Source organism: Rhinatrema bivittatum, chromosome 8 (genome assembly GCF_901001135.1).
Source record: "Rhinatrema bivittatum chromosome 8, aRhiBiv1.1, whole genome shotgun sequence".
Taxonomy (NCBI): Eukaryota; Metazoa; Chordata; class Amphibia; order Gymnophiona; family Rhinatrematidae; genus Rhinatrema; species Rhinatrema bivittatum.
The window spans coordinates 61,813,028-61,831,468 of NC_042622.1; the positions used below are offsets into that span (position 1 = coordinate 61,813,028).

At 41.0% G+C, this 18,441-nt stretch overlaps 1 protein-coding gene and 1 non-coding gene across 2 annotated transcripts in view; one reads left to right on the forward strand and one right to left on the reverse strand.

Annotated features, from left to right (window-relative positions):
- Positions 1-1,788, reverse strand: part of MAP1LC3A (microtubule associated protein 1 light chain 3 alpha) — an 87,887-nt gene extending 86,099 nt beyond the window's left edge. The window contains exon 1 of the mRNA XM_029612530.1: positions 1,628-1,788. Coding sequence (XP_029468390.1) covers positions 1,628-1,667 — 40 coding nt within the window. The 5' untranslated portion in view covers positions 1,668-1,788. The remainder of the gene's footprint in view (positions 1-1,627) is intronic.
- Positions 1,789-2,156: 368 nt separating this feature from the next.
- On the forward strand, positions 2,157-2,229 carry TRNAM-CAU. Its single transcript has one exon. It is a non-coding gene; the product is annotated as a tRNA-Met (tRNA).
- The last annotated feature ends 16,212 nt before the right edge of the window (positions 2,230-18,441 follow it).

Sequence of the window (18,441 nt, forward strand, 5' to 3'; positions counted from 1 at the left end):
TTTAAGCAGAGGAAAATAGAGCTGCAGCTGTCCATGGCAACAAGTGAATGAAATCCGTAACTTCTCATGGTAATTGAAGCTCATTTTCTGACCATCACTAAAATAAAAAAAAACAGTCAACTTCCAGAATGACTTTAACAGACATGTGACGTGATCTGTCCAGTCACTTGAAAGCTGAATTGTGACCTTTGGTTAGCCTGGTGGGACTATTAGTTCTCAGGAGTTAGAGACTATGGCTATTGCTAGGAACAGACACCAGAATTACAGTCTAGAACTGTCTTGGCAGCTTAAAAAGATACACGACCAGGGCAACTCTTGTTTGCATACATTTTAAACATCTTCCTCAAGTTAATGCATTTTATATGCCTCTTCTGAGTACACCTCAGCTAATCATAAGGTCATCAGCCACTTAACTATCTATGTAAACAATGGCTAGTAGGCAATCAAATATGCAAATGAATATAGAATGTAGTGGTGATGAACATTTGGACAGGTGTAAGAGATACAAGTGGAGAGAACTTCATTTCATAGAAAGGAGCGGCTACTTGTTAATGCTGTGAACATTTTGTACCTGGGGGTGGATTTTTTTTTGTCTTGAAAGTGACCATGTTTGTGTGCCTCAGCCATACACACATTTGTTGCTGTAAGAAATCTGATCGGTATTTTTTTTTTTATTGCAGGGATTACATCACCGCTAAGGCAAGGCTGCGTCTACTCTCTCTCCTTTCCGGACTCCATCCTTTTCTCTCCTCCCCAAAAGAAAGAAAAACATTTTAAAAAAGTTTACCTTCCCTAGTCCAAAGTTATCTTCTATTCCCTCCTCTGCAACTCTCCTTATGATGCTATATACAGTCGAAACATTTAACCAGGAATTATTTTAGTTCTATAAAACTTTTTAGATAGTGGATTCCTATACAAAAGACGTTACAGCGAGACATTTACAAGAGAACTTCAGGATCTCAAGGCTTGTGATCTTTAATGGTCAGAAGAGCAACCTGCCCGACAAAAAAGGAAGCTGGATCTTTGCCAACCTTCTTCCCCTCGCCTCTAATATTTTATAAATTTGAGCCATCGATTTCTTTTCGCCGCCTTTGTTTTTCTTCTTTTCTCTGTCTCAGGAAACGGATCTCGGGCTGAAGGGGAGGGCTCTGTGCTGCCAATCTCGCACTGGCTGTTTGGACTTTACCCTGGCACACACACAATGCCTCGATTCGTAAACACAAGGCAAATCACACTTATTGAAAAAAAGAATCAGCAAAAAAATAACACTCGGAAAACTATTTCATAACAAATGCTGCCCTCGCCCCCAAGGGCTGCTGTACCGGAGGAACATGAGAGCTTTCCTCTCCGATTACCGACCAAGCTCGGAACAAAGGAAGTCAAGTAGAAAATAAACTTGAGACTCTCTGCTAGAGGTGCGAGAGGCCGAGGTGTTTATTACTGCCAGGAAACACACAAACAAACGGGAGGCCCCCGAGATCGGACGCAAATGTTTCCCAGCAAGTGATGAAATCCGCGGCGGTGGGGAAAGGTTTGATTTGGAATCTTTTTTGCGGTGTTTTGTTTCCCTGAATCAGCACAGACAAGCACACCAGAGCCAGCCCAGGAAGCTCTCGATCGGACTCACCAAAGCTTCGCCTCTGCTTGAAAGGCCGCTCGGAAGGCATAGCTGTGCTCCGGGAAAGGGGTAAAGGGAAAATGCGGTGCTTCTGCCTGCGCCCCGCGCTGCGCCTATTGCCACTACCGGATGTCCAATGTCTGAGTCCAACCACAGCCGCGAGGGGTGGAGCAACAAACTGTCGCAGACGTCATTACGGCGCTTTTTAAAGCGCTGCACGAACGCTCTGTTAGACCAACCAACCGAATCTGACGGGTGCCACGCCCCCTTCCTCCAGAGGCAGGGGCTGTAGTGTGCAGGCAGCCAGGGGCAAACCTCTGGGGAAAGGACATGCGGGAAGCAGGAAGTGCGCCTAGTAGGGGGTGGACAGGAGGAAAATGAGGTGATGGATTCTTTCTTGCCTGCGGAAACGGTCTATGTGATGAAACTTATGTTTTTTAAAACGAGACAAAGGACATTGAGGGTGAGAAGGACCGGTGAAGTGAAGCTATTAGCAATTTGTCCTTTGAGTAAATTCTAAGCAACAAATTACATCAGAGCCTCGTTAGCGCAGTAGGTAGCGCGTCAGTCTCATAATCTGAAGGTCGTGAGTTCGAGCCTCACACGGGGCACGTTTTTTAATCATATTTTACTACATTTCTGCTATTTCATGTCTGATCTTAATAACATATTTTACAGGAAATTTATAATTTTAAATCGTTTAGTAATGAAAGTCACACCCCGTTAATGTAGGGGGTAAGCACAGCAGGAACTGACACAATAAAAATAATTCATACTATAACAAATTTCTTTTTTGGATCTAGAAATAAAAATATAGTTGGCTTCGGCTAAGAGCTCTCTCTCCCCTTCTGAAATTGGGAGGGAGGAGGATAGTTTTCAAGAACACTTAGTAAACCAAACCCTTACAGGCCAATGCAATAAGACGCATGCAAAAAAACAGGTGCTCATAGTGAGCATCGACATCCCCAGTGCACCTAATAGATTATAAATAAAAAGTAAAAAAAATATACATACATTTTTTAAGAAACATGAATAATTACAGTGTACTACACTTTATTAACAAAGTTTGAGTAAAACTGCAAATTACTCAAAAACTTTGCTCATAGATAGCATACCTATATCAGTGATAGTATCTTGCTTAAACATCAAAAATCCTCATCAATTTCCTGCCAGCTCCAGTAGGGATCCAATACCTGATTACACATTTCCATTTTATTCTGGAGCATATGGGTCATTTTCTCTAACCCAGCTATATCAGTAAGTTCTGACTCCCAGCAACATCTAGAAGGAGTACATTGCCACTGGTGTGCAATTGTAAGATAAATGCCCCACCAGTTTCCTATGCCCTCTCATTTCCCATTTGTTACCCCATTTTCCCAACAGATACAAGAGATCATCCACTGTCAATGGTTGCTTACAGATTCTTGAAATACAATCAGAAATATCGAGCCAGAACTTTTGAGTTTCAATGTATTCCCACCACATATGAAAGTAGGTTCCCTCCCTACTACATCCCCTCCAACATAGACTAACATTGCTAAATCTAGCAAAAATGTGGGCGGACGATACATTCAGTGTAGTAATTTATAAAGTACTTCATAACCCTTATTACATATAGAAATATTCCTCACAGCTTTCCATATAGAGTTCCAATCTCATGCGTCCAGCTTGGTATTTAAATCAGTATTCCACTGTTGGATATGTTTGTCTGCTGTTTCGACCTCACCGAGCTCAGATCTGTTAGAAATGTACAGAACTAATTTTAAATGTCTAGCACCCCCTCTACACCCTCATATTCTCCCACATCCTCATAATTAATTGGGGGTTGTAAGAGAACGTTTTCTTAACTGTAGATACAGACACCTGGTGAAACTTGGCAGCTGAAATTATCTCAAGTCCATAAAAGATTTAAATTCCTCACCATCTATTAATTGTCCAAGAATTCTAAGTCCTTTCTCGTCCCATTTTTCTATGTCTGGAGAGTAAGTATGTTTAGATAAATCAGGGTTTCGTGATGTGGGGGACATATAAGACTGTGTTCCTTGATTTGATTGAGCTATTATCGGATGTCCCCATAATCATTGTCAATCGGTATTAGCTGTGGATGGCAGATATATAAAAGTGAGCCCAAACTACAGTATCTTGCCTCTCCCATTTCCATCATAAGCCATGACTCTGAAGGATCAATCTCCAACCAAGTCTGCAATCAGGCAATCCTACAAGACCATTAGTACCATAAAAAAATTTAGTAGTCTAAGATCTCCCACCTTCCTTATGTGAACCATGGTATCATACTTAAGCCTCAGAGGCTTGCCCTTCCATACAAAATTTGATACCTCACCCGCATAGCCTGCAAGACTCTCATAGGTACATCACAAGGCAAGTGCATGAAAGGATAAATCAACCTCGGTAATATAGCCATCTTGATCAGATTAACTCTGCCAAATAGCAAAATTGGCAATGAGGACCATTACCTTAGGTCTGCCTTAATTTTCTGAAATATAAGGGTGTAATTAGGTAGTTCTTTAAAGACCCATATTCCTAAATACTTGATTCCTTCCTTAGATTCACAGAAGCTCTCTAACTCCCGTGGCTGTCTCCTGTTTGGCCCTACTAATAAGAATTCCGATTGAGAATAGTTGACAACATAACTTGCGACTTGATTAAATTGCTCTAAAAGGGTCATCAGCACATTCTTAATGCCTCTGTATTGCTCCATGGTGAGACCACATCTTGAATACTGTGTACAATTCTGGTCGCCACATCTCAAAAAAGATATAATCGCAATGGAGAAGGTACAAAGAAGGGCAACCAAAATGATAAAGGGGATGGAACAGCTCCCCTATGAGGAAAGGATGAAGAGGTTAGGGCTGTTCAGCTTAGAGAAGAGATGGCTGAGAGGGGATATGATAGAGGTTTTTAAGATCATGAGAGGTCTTGAACGAGTAGATGTGACTCTGTTATTTACACTTTCGGATAATAGAAGGACTAGGGGACATTCCGTAAAGTTAGCAAGTAGCACATTTAAGACTAATTGGAGAAAATTCTTTTTCACTCAACACACAATTAAGCTCTGGAATTTGTTGCCAGAGGATGTGGTTAATGCAGTTAGTATAGCTGGGTTCAAAAAAGGTTTGGATAAGTTCTTGGAGGAAAAGTCTATTAACTGCTATTAATCAAGTTAACTTAGGGAATAACCATTGCTATTAATTGCATCAGTATCTTGGGATCTTCTTGGTGTTTGGGTAATTGCCAGGTTCTTGTGGCCTGGATTGGCCACTGTTGGAAACAGGATGCTGGGCTTGATGGACCCTTGGTCTGACCCAACATGGCAATTTCTTATGTTCTTAGACAAATTTGTTAGATAGTAAAGTATTATTTATTTATTTATTTATTTAACACTTTTTTTATACCGACCTTCATAGTATTAACCATATCGGATCGGTTTACATAAAACAAGGGTTTAACTGAAGCAATAAATAAAAGTAATTAACAAAAGAAGTGCATAAGGTAAAGTTACATTTAACATGGAGTAAAAACTTGGGAAGCTTAAAAGCTGGAAGAGAAGAAAAGGCAGAAGGTAATTAAAAGATGCATAATACAAAAAGTAATTTGGGTTAGAGCATAAGATGCTTTAACCAGTGAGTGCCAGAGTTCTTCGTTAGAACGGTTGGAGGACCTCAATCTTTTACGTCCAAGTGAGGAAAAAAGATGACTAAGGATTGTCTGGGGGATCATCGAAGGCTTGGTGGAATAGCCACGTCTTAAGATTTTTTCTGAATGTAATGAGACAGGGTTCTAATCGGAGGCTTGAAGGAATTTTGTTCCAAATAGACGGACCTGCTATTGAAAAAGCTCGGTCTTTGGTCGAGGAAAGGCGTGAGGCTTTAGTTGGGGGGTAAATCAAAGTACCTTTAAGATTATCTCTAATTGGTCTGTTGGAGGAATGTAGTTTGAAGGGTATTTCAATGTTGAGTTGGAGTTGGTGATGGATGGATTTATGTATTAGGGTGATTGATTTGTAGAGGATTCTAAAATTTACTGGTAGCCAATGTAGGTTTCTGAGGATGGGTGAGATGTGATTTCCACGGCTGGTGTTGGTCAGTAATCTCGCTGCAGCATTTTGTATCATCTGAAGCGGTTTAATGGTCGATTTGGGTAGGCCAAGAAGGAGGGCACTGCAATAATCTATCTTGTATAATCCACATACAGCAAAACTTTATGGCTAATATTTCAAAATGTGAACCCTTCAGTACTTGTAAATTATCTGACTGCCTGCTCTAAGGGCTCTATAACTAAATTAAAAAGCAAAGGGGACATAGGACAACCTTGTTGTGTCCCCCTGCCAATTGGGGGACACCGTTAGATATGATCCGAGCAGTTGAGTTTGTATAAAGCGCAAACCTTTCTGGGAATCCAAAATACTTTAATGCTGCAAACAGACAGGGTCGGTGCTAGCTTTTTTTGCTGCCCTATGCAAATAATTACTGTGCTGCCCCCCACCCCCACATCATTCAGTCTCTATCCCGTGCCAATCAAAAAAAGCCCAGCTCCCTCCAGCAATCTATATTTTTAAAAACTGTCACCCCCTCAAACGGAACTCATGGTGGTCAAGGGAAGGGTATTAGGTACCCTAAGCAAACCTTACAGCCTTGCGCACACACACTCTCACAAACCCTTTACAGACACGCACACACAATTCAATTATATCAGTGGTTCTCAACCCTGTCCTGGGGACCCCCCCAGCCAGTCGGGTTTTCAGGATATCCACAATGAATATGCATGAGAGAAAATTTGCATACACTGCCTTCATAACATGCAAATTTTCTCTCATGCATATTCATTGTGGATATCCTGAAAACCCGACTGGCTGGGGGGGGTCCCCAGGACAGGGTTGAGAACTACTGAATTATACATTTATAACAGATTTTACATGAAAAAAGAACATTCAAAAGTACAGTCTTCTGAGGCAAAATATAACTTACTTTCTGCGAAGGGGGAGGGGTGGGAGTCGCAAAGCTGTGTGCATGCGCACAGCTAAAAGGTAAAACAGCTGCAGCCTCTCTTCATTTCTGGCTGCTGGCGGGTTGAGCTCTGCCAGTGGCCCGCCTCTCTGCAAACGTTTTTCATTTTCAGCCGCTGGTGGCCCTGCGGCCGCTCCTGCTGCTGCCATTGGCGAGTTGAGCAACACCAACAGCCCCACAGCTGCTCCTGCTGCTGCCGCCCTCCCAGGTATGTCAGTATGTCTATATCGAGTTAGTGGAGTAAATATGGGACACACAAGAGAGCATATAGCAGGGAGAAGGGTGTGAAACCAGTCAGTAGTGCTGTTCCAAGTTGAATAAAATAACAATGCAAAGGTTTTCTCAGGACAACAGCTTTATATGAAATACATAAGAACATAAGAGCATAAGAAAATGCCATACTGGGTCAGAACAAGGGTCCATCAAGGCCAGCATCCTGTTTCCAACAGTGGCCAAGCCAGGCCATAAGAACCTGGCAAGTACCCAAAAACTAAGTCTATTCCATGTTACCATTGCTAATGGCAGTGGCTATTCTCTAAGTGAACTTAATAGTAGGTAGTGGACTTCTCCTCTAAGAACTTATCCAATCCTTTTTTAAACACCGCTATACTAACTGCACTAACCACATCCTCTGGCAACAAATTCCAGAGTTTAATTGTGCGTTGAGTAAAAAAGAACTTTCTCCGATTAGTTTTAAATGTGCTCCATGCTAACTTCATGGAGTGCCCCCTAGTCTTTCTATTATCCGAAAGAGTAAATAACCGATTACATCTACCCATTCTAGACCTCTCATAATTTTAAACATCTCTATCATATCCCCCCTCAGCCGTCTCTTCTCCAAACTGAAAAGTCCTAACCTCTTTAGTCTTTCCTCATAGGGGAGCTGTTCCATTCCCCTTATCATTTTGGTAGCCCTTCTTTGTACCTTCTCCATCGCAATTATATCTTTTTTGAGATGCGGCGACCAGAATTGTACACAATATTCAAGGTGCGGTCTCACCATGGAGCTATACAGAGGCATTATGACATTTTCCGTTTTATTCACCATTCCCTTTCTAATAATTCCCAACATTCTGTTTGCTTTTTTGACTGTCGCAGCACACTGAACCGACGATTTCAATGTGTTATCCACTTTGACGCCTAGATCTCTTTCTTGGGTTGTAGCACCTAATATGGAACCCAACATTGTGTAATTATAGCATGGGTTATTTTTCCCTATATGCATAACCTTGCACTTATCCACATTAAATTTCATCTGCCATTTGGATGCACAGTTTTCCAGTCTCACAAGGTCTTCCTGCAATTTATCACAATCTGCTTGTGATTTAACTACCCTGAACAATTTTGTGTCATCTGCAAATTTGATTATCTCACTCGTCGTATTTCTTTCCAGATCATTTATAAATATATTGAAAAGTAAGGGTCCCAATACAGATCCCTGAGGCACTCCACTGTCCACTCCCTTCCACTGAGAAAATTGTCCATTTAATCCTACTCTCTGTTTCCTGTCTTTTAGCCAGTTTGCAATCCACGAAAGGACATTGCCACCTATCCCATGACTTTTTACTTTTCCTAGAAGCCTCTCATGAGGAACTTTGTCAAATGCCTTCTGAAAATCCAAGTATACTACATCTACCAGTTCACCTTTATCCACGTGTTTATTAACTCCTTCAAAAAAGTGAAGCAGATTTGTGAGGCAAGACTTGCCCTGGGTAAAGCCATGCTGACTTTGTTCCATTAAACCATGTCTTTCTATATGTTCTGTGATTTTGATGTTTAGAACACTTTCCACTATTTTTCCTGGCACTGAAGTCAGGCTAACCGGTCTGTAGTTTCCCGGATCGCCCCTGGAGCCCTTTTTAAATATTGGGGTTGCATTTGCTATCCTTCAGTCTTCAGGTACAATGGATGATTTTAATGATAGGTTACAAATTTTTACTAATAGGTCTGAAATTTCATTTTTTAGTTCCTTCAGAACTCTGGGGTGTATACCATCCGGTCCAGGTGATTTACTACTCTTCAGTTTGTCAATCAGGCCTACCACATCTTCTAGGTTCATCGTGATTTGATTCAGTCCATCTGAATCATTACCCATGAAAACCTTCTCCATTACGGGTACCTCCCCAACATCCTCTTCAGTAAACACCGAAGCAAAGAAATAATTTAATCTTTCTGTGATGGCCTTATCTTCTCTAAGTGCCCCTTTAACCCCTCGATCATCTAACGGTCCAATGATTCCCTCACAGGCTTTCTGCTTCGGATATATTTTAAAAAGTTTTTACTGTGAGTTTTTGCCTCTACAGCCAACTTCTTTTCAAATTCTCTCTTAGCCTGTCTTATCAATGTCTTACATTTAACTTGCCAATGTTTATGCTTTATCCTATTTTCTTCTGTTGGATCCTTCTTCCAATTTTTGAATGAAGATCTTTTGGCTAAAATAGCTTCTTTCACCTCCCCTTTTAACCATGCCGGTAATCGTTTTGCCTTCTTTACACCTTTCTTAATGTGTGGAATACATCTAGACTGTGCTTCTAGAATGGTATGTTTTAACAATGACCACGTCTCTTGGACATTTTTTACTTTTGTAGCTGCTACTTTCAGTTTTTTTCTAACAATTTTTCTCATTTTATCAAAGTTTCCCTTTTGAAAGTTTAGCATGAGAGCCTTGGATTTGCACACTGTTCCTCTTCCAGTCATTAAATCAAATTTGATCATATTATGATCACTATTGCCAAGCGGCCCCACCACCGTTACCTCTCTCACCAAGTCCTGTGCGCCACTGAGAATTAGATCTAAAATTGCTCCCTCTCTCGTCGGTTCCTGAACCAATTGCTCCATAAAGCTATCATTTATTCCATCCAGGAACGTTAATATTGGGGTAATTGAAGTCTGGTGATACACAACTGATAACATCAAGAGTCAAAAATAATCCACTCTAATCCATATTAACAACAGCAAAAGTGGACAAAATTAAATTTAGAAATAATGGCTAAAGAAGGCGTCAGCAAGCCTGACGTTGTATGTTCATAAAGAGACACCAACCGGTCTTTTCAATCATTCGCCTTCTTTTAAATTTATTAACTTCCAAAAACTTTTTGTTCAAGAATTTTTTCTTTTTCTTAAAATATCCTCCGTCAGTCATAGACTCTTTAAAGCGGATGTACTTAACTTCAATACGGCCCTACACGGCCCGTGTTTCACCCGAAAGCTTCCTCAGGGGCGTATCAACGCTATAAATACAAGAGTCTGCATCCTATAATAATAGTAAAACAATAATTAAATCCTTTGTCTTCAAGAAGGTTAATGAAACTTGTACTTATCTGAAAATCAAGCCAGGTACCGATTCATCCGGACAACACGTCTCAAACCGGGAAAATGGAGGGAGGAAAGGAGAAGCCAAACCTCACGTCTTTTTAAACAAGCGAGATTTCATGATGTCATTAACCACGCCAGATATCCATATCGTATCATCTGACGACATCCATCAGGGTAGGTAGTCATCATCCAAGAAAGGAATGTAGATCCAATTCAGCATTCAGTCCTCTAGGGGCAACAGTGTTCAATCGAAAAATCCATCGTTGTTCTGATTGTAACAAAAGACGTTCTCGATCTCCACCACGCCAGTGCGGTGGGATATGATCAATTCCACAAAAAAGCAAATCAGAAAATGTATGATTTAGTTCCATACAATGTGTCACAAGAGGTTCATCTACTCTTTTATTTTTGATGTTAGAACGATGTTCTATCATTCTAGTTTTTAAAGCCCTTTTGGTTTTGCCAATATAAAGAAATTGACACGGGCATTGTATCAGGTAAACCACCATCACAGAATTGCAAGTTGTAATGTGTTTCAGAAAAATCTTATAGCCTGATGCAATAGCGAAACTGCCTTGAATGTCCATAGAAGAACCACACACAGAACAATTTTGACAAGGCTGATGGGAACCTGTTAATGGCATAGACAAAGATGAATCGAACGAAGTATCTGATCTTATTAAAGCATGTTTCAGATTAGTAGCTCTCGAAAAAGTAATGCGAGGAGGTGTCTGAAAAATATCATGCAGTTGTAGTACATGCCAATTTCTTAAAATCGAACAGCGGATTTCCAAGGCAAATGTCGAGAAGGGGAGGACACAGGTATGACGTGACTCAGTCTCAGCAGATCGAGGAAGAAAGAGCCACTCACGATGGCAATATTTGGCTCTATGATAAGCCCCTAGAGGACTGAATGCTGAATTGGATCTACATTCCTTTCTTGGATGATGACTACCTACCCTGATGGATGTCGTCAGATGATACGTCATGGATATCTGGCGTGGTTAATGACATCATGAAATCTCGCTTGTTTAAAAAGACGTGAGGTTTGGCTTCTCCTTTCCTCCCTCCATTTTCCCGGTTTGAGACGTGTTGTCCGGATGAATCGGTACCTGGCTTGATTTTCAGATAAGTACAAGTTTCATTAACCTTCTTGAAGACAAAGGATTTAATTATTGTTTTACTATTATTATAGGATGCAGACTCTTGTATTTATAGCGTTGATACGCCCCTGAGGAAGCTTTCGGGTGAAACACGGGCCGTGTAGGGCCGAATTGAAGTTAAGTACATCCGCTTTAAAGATTCTATGACTGACGGAGGATATTTTAAGAAAAAGAAAAAATTCTTGAACAAAAAGTTTTTGGAAGTTAATAAATTTAAAAGAAGGCGAATGATTGAAAAGACCGGTTGGTGTCTCTTTATGAACATACAACGTCAGGCTTGCTGACGCCTTCTTTAGCCATTATTTCTAAATTTAATTTTGTCCACTTTTGCTGTTGGTAATTGAAGTCTCCCATTATTACCGCACTACCACTTTGGTTAGCTTCCCTAATTTGTCTTAGCATTTCACTGTCCGTCTCACCATCTTGACCAGGTGGACGGTAGTATACCCCTATCACTATAGTCTTTCCCGACACACAAGGGATTTCTACCCATAAAGATTCAATTTTGTATTTAGTCTCATGCAGGATGTTTATCCTGTTGGTCTCTATGCTATCCCGGACATAAAGCGCCACACCTCCTCCCGGGTGCTCCTCTCTGTCATTGCGATATAATTTGTACCCCGGTATAGCACTGTCCTATTGGTTATCTTCTTTCCACCATGTCTCTAAGATGCCAATTAAGTCTATGTCATCATTCACTGCTATACATTCTAATTCTCCCATCTTACTTCTTAGACTTCTGGCATTAGCATACAAACATTTCAAAGTTTGTTTTTTGTTTGTATTTTCATTCTGCTTTTTAATTGATAGGGATAAGTTAGAATTTTTTAGCTCAGGTAAGTTTTTAGTTACAGGCACTTGGACTATTTTTCTAATTATTGGAACCTCACTGTTGGGATGCCCTAATTCTAATGCACCATTAGTATCCTTTGAAGATACCTCTCTCCGAACCATACGCTGCTGAGCGACTGTCGGCTTTCCCCTTTGTTCTAGTTTAAAAGCTGCTCTATCTCCTTTTTAAAGGTTAGCGCCAGCAGTCTGGTTCCACCCTGGTTAAGGTGGAGCCTATCCCTTCGGAAGAGACTCCCTCTTCCCCAAAAGGTTCCCCAGTTCCTAACAAAACTGAATCCCTCTTCCTTGCACCATCGTCTCATCCACGCATTGAGACTCTGGAGCTCTGCCTGCCTCTGGTGGCCTGCGTGTGGAACAGGGAGCATTTCAGAGAATGCTACCCTGGAGGTTCTGGATTTAAGCTTTCTACCTAAGAGCCCAAATTTGGCTTCCAGAACCTCCCTCCCACATTTTCCTATGTCGTTGGTGCCCACATGTACCACGACAGCCAGCTCCTCCCCAGCACTGTCTAAAATCCTATCTAGGTGACGCGTGAGGTCCGCCACCTTCGCACCAGGTAGGCATGTTACCAGGCAATCCTCACGCCCACCAGCCACCCAGCTATCTACATTCCTAATAATCGAATCACCAACTATGATGGCCGACCTAACCCTTCCCTCCTGGGCAGTGGGCCTTGGGGAGATATCCTCAGTGCGAAAGGACAATGCATCACCTGGAGAGCAGGTCCTTGCTACAGGATCCTTTCCTGCTGCACCTGGTTGGTGCTCTCCCATCATGAGACCTTCTGCCTCCAAGGCAGCACAAGGGCTGCCAGTCTGAAGTTGGGACTTGACTATTATGTCCCTGAAGGTCTCATCTATATACCTCTCTGTCTGCCTCAGCTCCTCCAGGTCTGCCACTCTAGCCTCCAGAGATCGGACTCGTTCTCTGAGAGCCAGGAGCTCTTTGCTTCGCATGCACGTATTGGGTAAGAAATCCGGTTTAACCAATGGAGTTAAATAAATTGACCTACCGAATGTAAGACAGTGGAACACCTACTGTAAAGGGAATACCTGACTGCTTTCTGGCTGTATTGTAAATTTTCCCCTTTACTAGATATTTGTGAAAACAAATGATAATGTCTCTGGTTTTATTCTGTATCCACTGGCTCCATGCACAGTGTGCCCATTTCAATTCTATTTCAGTTTGGCTTCTCCACCTTCCTGTGCTTTCAGAATCTCTTGACATATATTGATCACCACCATTTTACAGTCCACATCTTTGGAGGTCTCCAGCAACCCCCCTGAAGCACAGATTACACCTCCAGGCTTGGATTTCTATATCTTCTAACTTGTCCTGTAATTTAACTTGCTTTGCCTGCATGCAGCACCTGATATTTACCAGCAAGCTGTGCAAGGGACTCCATCTGGGCGTTCGTGCAGTGAGTTGGAGAAAATATCAAATAGATGGGGGGGGGGGGGGGAAATCACAGGTCCCTCATTTGTAAGAGGATAAAAAGCCAGTATTATGTCCTTTTGGGGCAAGGGACAGTGCTAGAAACTATAGGGGGCGGATTTTAAAAGAGTTACGCGCATAACCCTTTTAAACCCCTCCTGCGCGCCGAGCCTATTTTGCAAAGGCCTGGCGTTGCACGCAAGCCCCGAGATGCGTGTATGTCCTAGGGCCTGAAAAAAGGGGCAGGGAGTGGGCGGGGCGGTCCGGGGGTGGGGCGGGTCCGAGGCCTCCGGCACAGCAGCTGTGCCGGGGATCACGCACTGGCAGTTGGCCAGCGCGCGGAAGCTACGCCCGGCCGGAAGCAGGCATAAATAAAAAAATAAAGGGGGGGGATTTAGGTAGGGCTGGGGGGCGGGTTAGATAGGGGAAGGTGGGGGAAGGTGAGAAGGGCGGAAGGAAAGTTCCCTTCGAGGCCGCTCTGATTTCAGAGAGGCCTCGGAGGGAACGGGAAAAGCCATCAGGGCTCCCTTAGGGCTTGGCGCGTGCAAGGTGCACAAGTGTGCACCCCCTTGTAGATTTGTTGCGCGCACAAATCTACGCCCACGCGTACATATGAAAATCTGGCCCTAGGTGTTAGTGTAGGGGTTAAGGGCCACTTTGATATTCAAAGTGAGACGTACAAACAGACCAGTGCGCTCTTGTGAAGATTTAATGAGGAAACTCACACAATGAGATTTTTGCAATATTCTCTCAACCTAACTTGATGGACTCTCTACCTGGGTAACATCAAACATTGCACAAATCTCATCTTTGTGTGAGTTTCCTCACTCTGAAGGTCATCAAATCTTCACAAGAGAGCACTGTTCTGTTCATACGACTCACTTTGAATGTCAAAGTGGCCTCTAACCCCTACACTAATACCTAAACCTCACCTCGAGTAACTAGGTGGGCCTCCTATAGAGGTATAAATACCTACCTAGTATGAGAGCATTCTGGCTTTTTTTTCTCTCTCTCTCTGCTAGCTTAAATACTAAAAACGCTATTTGCGAAAACATCGCAAAGTGTGATAAAGCCATATCGCATGGCTTAACGCAATTGAAAAAGGTGTAGTTAAAATCCGCATTACAGCCGTGCGATATGGCTTCACAAAATTGTGAAGCCAGCCCACTTGGCCACAAATCCCACCCCAAACTCCTCCCCTTTTTCTAATTTGCATCACATCATGCGTTATGGTGCTTTCGTATGCATTAAAGGCATTTTTGCATGTGTTAAGCACCTTTAACGCATGTGAAAACACCTTAACACATGTGAAAACGCCATATAGCACTTTGATAAATGACCCCCTAAGTTTGTAGATAAGGGGAACAGAGCTAGCTAGAAGGAAATGGGGGAATGTAAAACTGAAAGTGTTTCTCATATGCAAATACAAAGGAGAAAACTCATTTAAATGAATTGATTTTTCTATTTAAATTTATAAACAGACTGATGGGGAATTAAAGATGTGGAGAAATGAGTTGATTTTTATTTTTTAACAGAAAATGAATTTAATTTAGTTGATTGTTTAAGAATGTTTGAATTTGTTTGTATGGAAGTGTGATCTGTAACTTTTCAAAGTGACAGCAGAGAATGTATGGCTCTCTTAATGGCTACCATTGAATTTGTACAGAAACTAATAACATTTGGTTTATTTTTATTTATTTAAAAACTCTTCTATACCGTCGTTAAGTTAGATTACCATCACAATGGTTTACATAAAGGCACGATAATGAACAATATGGGTGGTATAGATTACAAATTAATCATGTGCCAACATCGTATGGTAACAAGTTAATAAAATTAACTAATTGTGTAAGTTGAGCCTGTTTGTTAGGAACATATTAGGTGGTTTGAATATAACATTAACATGCATATGTAGGTTAAAAATAACAACTTCTAGCTTGGTGCATCCATATCCATCAACTGTTTTTCTCCTTCTCTTTATAAAAGGCTTGTTTAAAGAGCCAGGTTTTCAGATTAGTTTAAACGCTGGGTAAATAAATACTTGTATGTGAGTTAGATAAGGAAGGTGAATGGCTCTGATCAGGAAATAGAGAGAGCAGCTGTCTTGTTTATTTTCCCTGAATTTAATGTATGTTTTGTTTACATTTTGTTTTTTTTTAGTTCTGTCTTAAGCAGAATTGCCTGTTTGCATGTCTGGTAACGAAATGCCTTTACTGTTGACATTTTTCTACAAAAGAAAAAAGTGCATCCTTCTGGTCCTGAATCAACTGACCAGAACACCTGTCATGTGACTGTGTTCATAATTTTTTATTCCTATTATATGTAATTAAATATTATAGATACTGTTTATTAAGTGAAGGACTCTGTATGTTACAGCATGCATTGCAATATCAGCTGAAAAATGCAATTAGTTTTCTGAATGCTTTGATATTTGAATAAAGCAGATGTTTGTAGCTGTTTATATAGAGCTCTGATATAAGAGATAAGAAACTTCCTTTTTACTTTAGAAATTACAGAGAGAGGGAGCCATGGACTAACTGACTTTGCTTTTCCTCTTTAGTGAAGGTATTTTGTATGCTGCAGACTGAGTTATGGTATGTGGAACTGAGGAGATGGCTGAAGGCAGGAGTCAATGCTGAAAGATATTGGGACATTGTTGGGTCTGTTTACTTGTTTGTCATCAGGAATGAATTCACAAGTCCTGACGGAAGCAGAGATGCACAAGATCATTTATACTACATATTCTTGTCTCAGCTCTATTTCTTGGATTACCTTTCTGAACATTCTATACAAAAAAAATGTTTTGATACTTTCTAATACTAAACAGGAAAAATGCAATATAATCAATCATTTACAAATATCACAAATTATGGTAACATGCATACATGTAATAAGCATGCCACTCTATCAGAAGAAATTACATGGGATTCTTTAACCCTGACTGAAAGAGAAGGCCTTATTGCAGCTACAGTATTTATATTTGGTGCTGACCATAGTACAATTACATTGGCAACAAGTATTTTGCACTTACAAGCTATAGTGGAAACCTTTAAGAACATTTCTGTAGAAACTCACAGGCACACTTCCCCTTCAATTAAGAGAGATAACAGAAACCTTACAAGACCATAGATTAGCTCTGGATTTGCTTTTAATGGCACAAGGAGATCTTTGTTATGTGCTCCGCACCTCCTATGGTAAACGTTGTGTTGCGATTACTGCTCATACCCCTATTATATTTAACTTGACTACACAGTTAGAGAATTACAATTTATCCTCTGATTGGTTAGCTCAAGCTGAATGGCAAAACCCACTCCTTTCATTATGGGAGCAAGTAAAAGAATGGAGAATAAAAGTTCTAGTATATTTTCTTATAGCTGTTGGTTCTTGCATTATGGCTCTTGTAGTTTTCTGCATTAAGGCAGTAGATTGTTTTCTGCATGTAGTTATTCCCCCTACTTCTCATCTATATGATGGTGCTTCTACTATAAATGCTGACCCTGCTGCTTTCACAGATATAGTTGCTTCCCCTCTTTCCCCTTCCCCCTCAAAAGGTTTATATAAGCTACTCTTGCATGGTTACAAAATACAAGTTTAGCTCAATGGATCATTTATTCATTTTTATATCATTGTTTTAGCAATTCTCATGTTACTGCTCTCTGCCCATCTTTTCCAACATGGACATGCCTGACTTCTGGGACTCTACTCTGCTGCAGTTACCATTAAATTTGGGAATTAGGTTAAGGGTGTGGATAGCATCATTTCCTTTTCTTTATGTCATTATGGTGGCCTCATGTTCTGTTTCTGCTGTCTACTGTCTGGAGATGGTATACTGGCCTCCCAAATCATCTCTCATGTTTCCTGAAGCCTGTGAACCTTGAACTATCACATATTCAACAAAGTTCAAGAGGGAATATGTAAAGTCTGCCTGGCAAGAGAGAGAGAGAGGGCCAAGCCAGGCTGTGTACCTTATGTGAACTTGATCTTGTGTCCAACATGTGGAAACTTGTAGTTGGGCAAAGGAGAGGAGCAGTTTTGTCCAAAGAGGGTGTTTGCGAGTATGATAACAAGAGGATTGCAGCAGGCAGCATGAGCAATGATGTGTTACCACAGGCACCATGGTAAACCTTATCAGTACAGAACAGGCACGTACACAACAGTAAGAAAAGGAACTCTGCTGGGATTCTATTGTTTACCTTGTGATCTGAGTATTGGTTACTAAGTACAAAACACACAAACTGGCCCATCTAGTCTGCCCAGTTATTTCTGTCCACACAGTTCAGGATGTACCCCAGCTGCCACAGCCACTACTATAAATTGCTTAGTATGATTTTTGAGTCAAGTAATACATAAGTATTTTAAATAAATACAATAGCTTTTGCTGTCTTCCACTTTAGTGCTCAAACAGCTTGTGTAGATGAGTATACAAGATCAATTATTTCCCACTCAGTAATCCTCCCATGTCAGATCACATATTTATTTTATTTATTTTTATTTATTTAAATTTCTTATATACCGGCATTCGCGATGGGAGTCGCATCATGCCGGTTTACAAATAACAAGGTGTGACAACAGAATAAATACTTAATAACTTAAAAACATTAACATGTGATAGAAGAATAAGGTAGCAGTTACAATAAAACAGGGAAAAAATGCAACTTGGAATGAAGAGAAGGCAAAAGAGAGATTAACACTGAGATAACAAAAGAATGACCAAGGTAAATAGAACCAAGGTAAATAAACCTGCCTCATTAAAAAAGAGAGAACATTATTGAGTTGTCAAAGGTTGTTGATTACTCTGACGGGAGTTCTTAGTTGCTTAAGTTGAGAGTGGGTTCAGTTGGTGTCTGGAAAGGCTTTCAAGAATAGCCAGGTTTTAAGTCTTTTTCCAGCTGCCTAAGTCCTCTCTGGAACCTGATGGACAGACTTTTGTTTCTACTAGGACTTCTATTGTCTCCTGGAGACCCAGTTATGTTAGCTGTTATTGTAGCTGAGGCCTGCCTGCCAGACAAACCCAGCTGCTGGTTTCATTTAGTCA